Source organism: Coregonus clupeaformis, chromosome 15 (genome assembly GCF_020615455.1).
Source record: "Coregonus clupeaformis isolate EN_2021a chromosome 15, ASM2061545v1, whole genome shotgun sequence".
In the NCBI taxonomy this organism is placed as follows: domain Eukaryota; kingdom Metazoa; phylum Chordata; class Actinopteri; order Salmoniformes; family Salmonidae; genus Coregonus; species Coregonus clupeaformis.
The window spans coordinates 50175077-50187481 of NC_059206.1; the positions used below are offsets into that span (position 1 = coordinate 50175077).

At 40.3% G+C, this 12405-nt stretch overlaps 1 protein-coding gene across 1 annotated transcript in view; it reads left to right on the forward strand.

Moving 5' to 3' along the window:
* LOC121582833 (chondroitin sulfate N-acetylgalactosaminyltransferase 1-like) overlaps positions 1 to 12405 on the forward strand; it is a 49133-nt gene that overhangs the window by 22878 nt on the left and 13850 nt on the right. The window contains exon 3 of the mRNA XM_041898967.2: positions 8017 to 8233. Within this exon, the coding sequence (XP_041754901.2) occupies positions 8017 to 8233 (217 nt within the window). The remainder of the gene's footprint in view (positions 1 to 8016; positions 8234 to 12405) is intronic.

Here is a 12405-nt window from a genome sequence, read left to right on the forward strand (position 1 = left end):
TCCTATATCGACATAACCTGAAAGGCCGCTCAGCAAGGAAGAAGCCACTGCTCCAAAACCTCCATAAAAAAGCCAGACTACGGTTTGTAACTGCACATGGGGACAAAGATCATACTTTTTTGGAGAAATGTCCTCTGGTCTGATGAAACAAAAATAGAACTGTTTGGCCATAATGACCATCGTTATATTTGGAGGAAAAAGGGGGCGGCTTGCAAGCCGAAGAACTCCATCCTAACCGTGAAGCACAGGGGTGGCAGCATCATGCTGTGGGGGTGCTTTGCTGCAGGAGGGACTGGTGCACTTCACAAAATAGATGGCGTCATGAGGAAGTAAAATTATGTGGATACATTGAAGCAACATCTAAAGACATAAGTCAGGAAATTAAAGCTTGGTCGCAAATGGATTTTCCAAATGGACAATGACCTCAAGCATACTTCCAAAATTGTGGCAAAATGGCTTAAGGACAACAAAATCAAGGTATTGGAGTGGCCTTCACAAAGCCCTGACCTCAATCCTATAGAACATTTGTGGGTAGAACTGAAAAAGTGTGTGCGAGCAAGGAGGCCTACAAACCTGACTCAGTTACACCAGCTCTGTCAGGAGGAATGGGCCAAAATTCACCCAACTTATTGTGGGAAGCTTGTGGAAGGCTACCCGAAATGTTTGACCCAAGTCAAACCATTTAAAGGCAACGCTACCAAATACTAATTGAGTGTATGTACACTTCTGACCCACTGGGAATGTGATGAAAGAAATAAAATCTGAAATAAATCATTCTCTCTACTATTATTCTGACATTTCACATTCTTAAAATAAAGTGGTGATCCAAATTGACCTAAGACAGGGAATTTTTACTAGGATTAAATGTCAGGAATTGTGAAAAACTGAGTTTAAATGTACAGGAGGGAAAAAAGTATTTGATCCCCTGCTGATTTTGTACATTTGCCCACTGACAAAGAAATGATCAGTCTATAATTGTAATGGTAGGTTTATTTGAACAGTGAGAGACAGAATAACAACAAAAAAATCCAGAAAAACGCATGTCAAAAATGTTATAAATTGATTTGCATTTTAATGAGGGAAATAAGTATTTGACCCCCTCTCAATCAGAAAGATTTCTGGCTCCCAGGTGTCTTTTATACAGTTAACGAGCTGAGATTAGGAGCACACTCTTAAAGGGAGTGCTCCTAATCTCAGTTTGTTACCTGTATAAAAGACACCTGTCCACAGAAGTAATCAATCAATCAGATTCCAAACTCTCCACCATGGCCAAGACCAAAGAGCTCTCCAAGGATGTCAGGGACAAGATTGTAGACCTACACAAGGCTGGAATTGGCTACAAGACCATCGCCAAGCAGCTTGGTGAGAAGGTGACAACAGTTGGTGCGATTATTCGCAAATGGAAGAAACACAAAATAACTGTCAATCTCCCTCGGCCTGGGGCTCCATGCAAGATCTCACCTCGTGGAGTCACACTACGCTGTGAAGGACTGAAATCCTGCAGTGCCCGCAAGGTCCCCCTGCTCAAGAAAGCACATTTACAGGCCCGTCTGAAGTTTGCCAATGAACATCTGAATGATTCAGAGGAGAACTGGGTGAAAGTGTTGTGGTCAGATGAGACCAAAATCGAGCTCTTTGGCATCAACTCAACTCGCCTTGTTTGGAGGAGGAGGAATGCTGCCTATGACCCCAAGAACACCATCCCCACCGTCAAACATGGAGGTGGAAACATTATGCTTTGGGGGTGTTTTTCTGCTAAGGGGACAGGACAACTTCACCGCATCAAAGGGACGATGGACGGCGTCATGTACTATCAAATCTTGGGTGAGAACCTCCTTCCCTCAGCCAGGGCATTGAAAATGGGTCGTGGATGGGTATTCCAGCATGACAATGACCCAAAACACACGGCCAAGGCAACAAAGGAGTGGCTCAAGAAGAAGCACATTAAGGTCCTGGAGTGGCCTAGCCAGTCTCCAGACCTTAATCCTATAGAAAATGTGGAGGGAGCTGAAGGTTCGAGTTGCCAAACGTCAGCCTCGAAACCTTAATGACTTGGAGAAGATCTGCAAAGAGGAGTGGGACAAAATCCCTCCTGAGATGTGTGCAAACCTGGTGGCCAACTACAAGAAACGTCTGACCTCTGTGATTGCCAACAAGGGTTTTGCCACCAAGTACTAAGTCATGTTTTGCAGAGGGGTCAAATACTTATTTCCCTCATTAAAATGCAAATCAATTTATAACATTTTTGACATGCGTTCTTCTGGATTTTGTTGTTGTTATTCTGTCTCTCACTGTTCAAATAAACCTACCATTAAAATTATAGACTGATCATGTCTTTGTCAGTGGGCAAACGTACAAAATCAGCTGGGGATCAAAATACTTTTTTCCCTCACTGTATTTGGCTAAGGTGTATGTAAACCTCCGACTTCAACTGTATACATGGCTCTGCTCCACACTACTCTACTATAGCTACAATAGCTACATTGTGGAGTGGCTGTTGAACTATTGGAATACTTACATAGTTTTAATAAAAATGACATGGTATAAAAACAATTAATTCACCAAATTGAACTCCAGTCCAACAAATAAATAATCAGCACAACAACAGCACATCCTCATTTCCAACTAAGAAGGTCTAACGTTTGTTTCTATTTTCTCCAGTAAACTACATCTGTAACAAACATGTTTGTGTGTTCCTTCTTGTTTTCTGTTTTGTTTTGCTGTGTGATAATAGAGGATCCTGCTGCTGGGTGCTGAAGAGCCACAGCCAGGATATCCAGCTAGTCTAGCATGATTTTGAGTAGGAAATGAGCACATCTGCTTTCCATTCAGTGTGTAGCATCTCTACAAGCTCAGAGAGAGGGGCCACTTCCTCTGAAAGGTCAACATCTTTACTGGGGCCATGTCTGACTAATTCCTACTGTACCTGGGAGAGGAAAAGTGTGTGTGTGTGTCTGTGTGTGTCGACATACCAAAAATATACTGAAAACACATAATTGTTTATGTACCTCTATCTCTCCCTTGAAATTCCTGTTCAGCTATCGGCTCTCAAACACTCCCATAGGAAATGAAGAGTATCTTTCCAAAACGCTATACATCAATTTTCAAAATGTTGGTAAATTAACTTTTATAGTTTTACATAACTTATGAAAGAGATTGGTATGTTTTTTTCACTATCTAATCATGGCATGGGGTTGTTCAATGACAGACATGTTTTAGTTTGAAATCTATCACTTTAATTTCAGAGGTTTCATGTTGTTTACAAAATGCTATATACCCATCTCACTCTCAATAAAATACGTAGTACTGCTGGGTTTTACACAGTCAAATGACTAATAACTAAATTTTTTATAAATAACTGTACAAATGATACATTTGTAACATCAATATTTAAATATAAAATGACTCAATACAGTAACATGAGATCTGTATGTAAAACATTTACATTTGACATTTCAGTCATTTAGCAGATGCTCTTATCCAGAGTGACTTACAGTTAATGCATTCATCTTAAGATAGCTAGGTAACACAACCACATACTGTATCACAGTCAAATATACAGTATACAAACATTCTAATCCAGCTAAACAATGGATATATAGCGTTTTGCAAAGAAACACATTTTAATACACACCTAAAATCTATGAATAAAAAAATCTGAGAACAGTAATATTTTACACACATGAAGGTACCCATATGCAATCATTTCTGGTGAAAAAACACAAATGTGAAAAATTGGTAGATATAGTGTTTTGGAAATAAACTCTTCAAATATGCTTTCACCCTATAGATAGCCAATTTGTTCATGAGTAATCCAAAGAGCACTCTGTAGTTGGACGTGTGTGTGTAGCAAATAGCAAACAACAACCATTGTTCAACAACAAAGATGAAAGCAGCTGGGTAGGCTAGTTAATGAACTGGCAACTATCTTTATATTAGCAATGAAATTCTTTCCCGTCCTTTTAAATTAATTGTACCAGTGTACAAGTACCTTTTCATTCACTCAGACAACTTGAAGCTTGTTGAGATGCTGATGATTACAAAGGGAGCATTAGAGCCCTGCCAATTCTCAGTTAGCGAGCCGCGACTAAACACAAATACTGAACACTACCCATTGGCTGTGCTGAATGGTGTTTTTCAGGAGCTGCCCTGGGTGGATTTGCTCAGCTGTCATACAGAAAGAATGAGAGTCGGGCTACGAGACAACAAGGAATAAGAGGGCTGGAGTAGAAGGGGAGAGAGGGAGAGAGGGAGAGAAACGAGACAGGGCATGGGAGAGAAAGAAAATGAGAAAGCAAGAGAGAGGGTTTGGGTGGAAAAGGAGTGGTACAGATGTAGGATCTTAATTTGAGCCAATTTGCTACAGCAGCAAAATAATCATGCAGCAAGAGGAAATGTGAATTATTATGGCTGCGTTTAGTTTTTAATTTCCACTTGATTTTCCCTTATGAAAAATGTAACTCCTACAAAAATGTCCATTAATTGTAATTTGATTGGTCTAAAGACAGGCAGCCCAATTCTAATCTTTTTTTCACCAATTGGTCTTTAGACCAATCAAATCAGCTCTGAAAAAGATCTGATGTGAAAAGAGCTGATGTGATTGGTCAAAATACCAATTAGTGGAAAAAAGATCAGAATTGGGCTGCCTGTGTATATGCAACACGGGGTTGATACATTTTTCAAATCAAGTGGAAATTACAAACTTCAGAAGCCTTTTTAAACCTCAAATACATTACAAGTTTTAAATGTCCCGCAGTGCAGTAAAGTTATCCTGCAACAGGGTGATCAAATTAATATCCTGTGAAAAACATGTTTATGTGGTACATGGAGGCTGGGCTGAGGAGCCACAGCCCACCCTGTCCCCAGAGTTAAGAGAAGATGTCTCTTATCACAGGAAGTTAGTTTTACCACTATCAGACTGGGGATCACAAGCTATTCCTCTGCTTTTGCAGCTTCCTGTGTTTCTATTGATGTAATTTGAGTGGGAGAGCACAGTAGCCTGCAGTATGATGATTTTGATACTGTACTCGATTCTACTGCATTGTTGCGTGACTTAAAATATCCTGTTTATTCTTGAAGTAATCAAAAGTAGAATGTTTGAAATGGGAATAAAGTACAACATTCTTCTGTAGAGAATTCTAAGAACTATTTCTGACAGAATTTTGCTTTCATGATGATGAATCGCACACTCTTGCTGTAATTTTTCAGTCCAGTCATGTCATCTTTGGAACAAGAGGTTTTGACTGACAGTATACAGCTGTGAAGTGGGTGACAATAGGGATTGAGTTTACTGTATTGTTGTTGAGTGATATGTCTGGGTATTAACTACTACGAGCTGTTGTAATCCAGTGTGAGTATGATCTCTATGCATGACCAGTCTCCTTCAGCTGTCATAGTGGCAGAGGACCCAGGGCCCCAGCCAGGTCCAACTAGGAGCAGAGAGGAGAGGCCTGGGATGTTTACAGTGGCCTGAAATGCCCTTTCTGTCCCTCTCTCCCTGGGCATAAAATGCCCTGTCATAATGCCCTGTCTCTCTCTCTCTCTCTCTCTCTCTCTCTCTCTCTCTCTCTCTCTCTCTCTCTCTCTCTCTCTCTCTCTCTCTCTGTCAGTTTCTGTCTATCTCTCTCTCTCTCTCTCTCGATCCCCCCCCCCCTCTCTCTCTGTGTGTGTCTGTCTGTATGCCTGCCTGCCTGTCTGTCTGTCCGTCTCTTATTCCATGGGCCTGAAATGCCCTGTTTCTCTCTCTCTCGCCATGGGCCTGAAATGCCCTGTTTGTCTCTCTCTCTCCATGGGCCTGAAATACCCTGTTTGTCTCTCTCTCTCCCTGGGCCTGAAATACCCTGTCTGTCACTCTCTCCCAAGGTCTGAAAGGCACTGTCTGTTGCTTTCTCTCTCTCACTTACAGTTGAAGTCGGAAGTTTACATACACTTAGGTTGGAGTCATTAAAACTTTTTTTTCAACCACTCCACAAATGTCTTGTTAACAAACTATACTTTTGACAAGTCGGTTAGGACTAAATTTTTACAGTCAGATTATTTCACTTATAATTCACTGTATCACAATTCCAGTGGGTCAGAAGTTTACATACACTAACTTTAAACAGCTTGGAAAATTCCAGAAAAAGATGTCATGGCTTTAGAAGCTTCTGATAGGCTAATTGACATAATTTGAGTCAATTGGAGGTGTACCTGTTGATGTATTTCAAGGCCTACCTTCAAACTCAGTGCCTCTTTGCTTGACATCATGGGAAAATCAAAATAAATCAGCCAAGACCTCAGAAAAAAAATTGTAGACCTCCACAAGTCTGGTTCATCATTGGGAGCAATTTCCAAACACCTGAAGGTACCACATTCATCTGTACAAACAATAGTACGCAAGTATAAACACCATGGGACCACACAGCCGTCATACCGCTCAGGAAGGAGACGCGTTCTGTCTCCTAGAGATGAACGTATTTTGGTGCGAAAAGTGCAAATCAATCCCAGAACAACAGTAAAGAACCTTCTGAAGATGCTGGAGTAAACAGGTACAAAAGTATCTATATCCACAGTAAAACGAGTCCTATATCGACATAACCTGAAAGGCCGCTCAGCAAGGAAGAAGCCACTGCTCCAAAACTGCCATAAAAAAGCCAGACTATGATTTGCAACTGCACATGTGGACAAAGATCGTACTTTTTGGAGAAATGTCCTCTGGTCTGATGAAACAAAAATATAACTGTTTGGCCATAATGACCATCGTTATGTTTGGAGGAAAAAGGGAGTTGCTTGCAAGCAGAAGAACACCATCCCAAGAGTGAAGCACAGGGGTGGCAGCATCATGCTGTGGGGGTGCTTTGCTGCAGGAGGGACTGGTGCACTTCACAAAATAGATGGCATCATGAGGAAGGAAAATTATGTGGATATATTGAAGTAACATCTCAAGACATCAGTCAGGAAGTTAAAGCTTGGTCGCAAATGGGTCTTCCAAATGGACAATGACCCCAAGCATACTTCCAAAGTTGTGGATAAATGGCTTAAGGACAACAAAGGCAAGGTATTGGAGTGGCCATCACAAAGCCCTAACCTCAATCCTATAGAAAACTTGTGGGCAGAACTGAAAAAGCGTGTGCGAGCTAGGAGGCCTACAAACCTGACTCAGTTACATCAGCTCTGTCAGGAGGAATGGGCCAAAATTCACCCAACTTATTGTGGGAAGCTTGTGGAAGGCTACCCGAAACGTTTGACCCAAGTTAAACAATTTAAAGGCAATTCTACCAAATACTAATTGAGTGTATGTCTGGGTATTAACTAACCCACTGGGAATGCGATGAAAGAAATACAATCTGAAATAAATCATTCTCTCTACTATTATTCTGACATTTCACATTCTTAAAATAAAGTGGTGATCCTAACTGACCTAAGACAGGGAATTTTTACTAGGATTAAATGTCAGGAATTGTGAAAAACTGAGTTTAAATGTATTTGGCTAAGGTGTATGTAAACTTGAACTGTAAATGCACTGTCCCTCTCTCCTTGTCCTGTATCTATCTCTCCCTGAGCCTGAAATGCCCTGTCTGTCTATCACCGTCTCTCTGGGTCTTAAATACCATGTCTGTCTCTCTCTCCCATGGCCACACAGCCAAGGACTATCCTTCTCTGTTCAATAACTTTCAGATCCAGGCAGCAAAGTGGAGAAATGATTCACCTGTTGACAGATTGTTCACAGTGCAACTAGAGTGGCTATGAACAGTCTGGCTGAGTTTGAGTGTGTTTGTGTACAAACCCTGAAATATTATCCACGATGGACTACTAAATATCCATTCACATTATAACAACAGAAACAAATAAGCAAATAAACTGAACTGCAGTTCAGCTGTGTGTGCATGTGTGTGTGCATGCAGGCACATTTGTTCCTGTGTGTGTGTGTGTGTTTTTCTGCATTTGACAGCCCTGGTGTGTGCATGTGTACATGTGTAACGCATGCCTTCACACATTTGTGGCCTATTGGTAAACTCACTCTTCTCCCTTCCCCAGGTATCTCTCGGACGGAGAAGGACAAAGGTACTCTGTATGAGCTCACCTTCAAAGGGGACCAGAGCCGTGAGTTCAGGAAGCTGGTTCTGTTTCGTCCCTTTGGGCCGCTAATGAAGGTGAAGAACGAGAGGGTGGATACAGCTAATGTCCCCATCAACATCATAGTGCCCCTCTCCCAGAGGGCCGACAAGTTCAGACACTTCATGCACAACTTCAGGTGAGAGCCACTCAGTTATTCATGCATGTTATTGGCTCTTTCGCCCCTCTCCTCTTCCTTGCAACTCTTTCCCCGGGTTGTTGCTATAAATCAGAAAGTGTTCTCCGGCAACCTACCTAAGAAATAAGGGTAAAATAAGGGTTAATAAATAAATAAAAAAGCATGTTCATTTGTATTAACTGTGATAATTTTATGCAATAACTGAGTTAAAGAGAATGAGAAACAGATTATACAGTAGTTATCCATGTTTGACATTCCTAGTTTGTCACAGCAGTAAGGATTCAAAATAAAGGAATTATTTGATCTGTTTGTACTCTGATAGCCACAGTAAGTCTCTCTGTTAGAGACTCTATAATTCCTGTAATTTGTTACACTCCTGTGCAGCTGCTTATCAGGGCTTTGAGGGGGTTTTCTGGCAAATCCTGCTTAGTAGCAGTCTTAAACCCAGCACATTAAACTGCCCCCCGGACTCAGCGGGAACCTGTGAAATAGTGGTGCTGTTCATGCTGTACGAAGGTTCCCTGAGTCGCTGAGCAAACGCTTTGGTCGTGTGTGTGTGTGTGTGTGTGTGTGTGTGTGTGTGTGTGTGTGCGCCATGTGCAGCTTCTTCACATGGATAGAAGAGGAATGTGAGGTAGAACTGACAGTCTTTCAGAAGCCATGTGACACATTTACTGAGCACAGCATGTACATTTGCTGTGTCTCGATCAGAATGTCTGTTGCTACAGTTCTAGAATGTCACACTAGTGCTGGAGATCGATCGCTCTAGGCTTCTATCTGGTACCAGGTCCTCATTGTGTGACTCTATACTATAGAAACATAACATAACATACTGTATGTAGCCTGTACATTTTTATTTTTATTTTTCACCTTTATTTAACCAGGTAAACCAGTTGAGAACAAGTTCTCATTTACAACTGCGACCTGGCCAAGATAAAGCAAAGCAGTGCGATAAAAACAACAACACAGAGTTACATATGGGGTAAAACAAAACAAAGTCAAAAATACAACAGAAATACATATAATATACAGTGTGTGCAAATTTAGCAAGTTATGGAGGTAAGGCAATAAAATAGGCTATAGTGCAAAATAATTACAATCAGTATTGACACTGGAATGATAGATGTGCAAGAGATGATGTGCAAATAGAGATACTGGGGTACAAATGAGCAAAATAAATAACATTATAGGGATGAGGTAGTTGGGCGGGCTAATTTCAGATGGGCTGTGTACAGGTGCAGTGATCGGTAAGGTGCTCTGACAACTGATGCTTAAAGTTAGTGAGGGAGATAAGTGTCTCCAGCTTCAGAGATTTTTGCAATTTGTTCCAGTCATTGGCAGCAGAGAACTGGAAGGAATTGCGGCCAAAGGAGGTGTTGGCTTTGGGGATGACCAGTGAGATATACCCGCTGGAGCGCAGACTACGGGTGGGTGTTGCTATGGTGACCAATGAGCTAAGATAAGGCGGGGATTTGCCTAGCAGTGATTTATAAATGGCCTGGAGCCAGTGGGTTTGGCGACGAATATGTAGTGAGGACCAGCCAACAAGAGCGTACACGTCACAGTGGTGGGTATTATATGGGGCTTTGGAGACAAAACGGATGGCACTGTGATAGACTACATCCAATTTGCTGAGTAGAGTGTTGGAGGCTATTTTGTAAATGACATCGCCGAAGTCAAGGATCGGTAGGATAGTCAGTTTTACGAGGGCATGTTTGGCAGCATGAGTGAAGGAGGCTTTGTTGCGAAATAGGAAACCGATTCTAGATTTAACTTTGGATTGGAGATTCTTAATGTGAGTCTGGAAGGAGAGTTTACAGTCTAACCAGACACCTAGATATTTGTAGTTGTCCACATACTCTAGGTCAGACCCGTCGAGAGTAGGGATTCTAGTCGGGTGGGCGGGTGCAAGCAGCGTTCGGTTGAAGAGCATGCATTTAGTTTTACTAGTGTTTAAGAGCAGTTGGAGGCTACTGAAGGAGTGTTGTATGGAATTGAAGCTCGTTTGGAGGTTTGTTAACACAGTGTCCAATGAAGTACATATACAGTATGCACCAGTGGAGGCTGGTGGGACGAGTTGTAGGAGGATGGGCTCATTGTAATGGCTGGAATGGAATCATTGGAACGGAGTCAAACATGTGGTTTCCATAGAGGATCTAGATACATTTTCTAACCTCTGGATTACAACCAAATTATGAAAATTTACTATATTACGTATTGGATCACTAAAAAATACAATTTTTACATTACCATGTAGTTTACCAATAAAATGGTCTGATGGTGATGTGGATATACTCGGAATACATATCCCAAAATAGATAAATGATCTCACTCCAATACATTTTTTTATAAAAAGTTAGCAAAAATAGATAAGATCTTGCTACCATGGAAAGGTAAATACCTGTCAATTTGTGGAAAAATCTCCCTGATTAACTCTTTAGTATTATCCCAGTTTACCTATTTGCTTATGGTCTTGCCTACGCCTAGCAAACAGTTTTTTAAATTATATGATAAAAAAATATTCCATTTTATTTGGAACGGCAAACCAGACAAAATTAAACGGGCCTATTTATATAATTAATATGAATTCGGAAGGACAGAAATTATTAAATATTAAATCATTAGACCTATCACTAAAAGCTTCAGTCATACAAAAGTTATACTTAAATACGAACTGGTTCTCTAGCAAATTAGTAAGATTGTCTCACCCAATGTTCAAGGATGGCCTTTTTCCCTTTATTCAGATTACAACCTCTCACTTTCAGTTATTTGAAAAGGAAATAATCTCCCAAATATCACTATTTCTAAAACAAGCCATAGAAAGTTGGTTGCAATTTCAATTTAATCCTCCAGAAACGACAGAACAAATAATGCAACAAACATTGTGGTTAAACTCAAATATACTAATTGATAAAATACCGGGGTTTTTTTACAGAAAAAAATAAAAAAAGGTATAATCTTCGTAAATGATATCATCGGTAGGACTGGTGGAGTTATGTCGCACATGCAGCTAACAAAAACATATGGAAATGTCTGCTCTACCCAAAATTACAACCAAATAATTGCAGCATTACCGCAAAAATGGAAGAGGAAAGTGGAAGGGGAAAAAATTAGGAACTTGTCTGTCGGCCTTGCATTAAAGAACATAACTGGTTAAAGAAAACTGTAAATAAAAAGGTATACCAGTTTCATTTAAGGACCAAAGGATTGACAGCCGTCCCATATAGATTGCACAATTCCATGGCATAGTGTTTATGAACTGATACGCAAAACGACGCCGGATTCAAAACTTAGAATTTTTCAAATTAAATTATTATATAAAATTCTTGCTACCAATAGAATGTTATTTATATGGGGGATACAATCTTCCCAGCTCTGCAGATTTTGCTGCGAAGAGACAGAATCATTAGATCATTTGTTTTGGTACTGTCCATTTGATGCTTGTTTTTGGACACAGGTCCAGGAATGGCTAAAGGATTGCAATATTTACCTGGAGCTAACCCTGCAGATAGCATTACTGGGTGATCTGAAAAGTCATAGTCAATCGATCAATAATATAATAATAAAAATGTCTATTTTCAATTTACAATCTGTAGAAACAATGAGAATAGAAAGGTTCAGAACTTTTGTAAAACATCACAGTACAGTTGAAAAATATATGGCAAATAGAAATCCAATATGGATGGTGTTAAGAGATAGATGGGTGGTGTTGAATGGAGTTGAAGGATGGGACTAATAACAACTAACAACAACTAAATACAACAAGATAACTAATAATTACATTTACAATTACATTTTAGTAATTTAGCAGATGCTCTTATCCAGGGCACATCGACAGATTTTTCACCTAGTCGGCTTGGGGATTAGAACCAGCGACCGTTCAGTTACTGGCACAACGCTCTTAACCACTAAGCTACCTGCCGCCCATAATGTAAGCATACTGTGTCCATAATAAATATATAGGTTATAGGTTGAAAGCTTTTGTGAAAGAGCACAGTTAGAAACATATGGCATATAGAAGCAAACCGGATGGACATCATGAAAATGATCGGAGAGGTTGAGGGTAGAGGAAGTTCAGGAGTAAAAACAAACAAAATATAATTATTGTAAAATTAACTGTGTCCATAAAATGTATGTAGTATGTATACGCTGGAAGTAGAGGCCTAAGCATT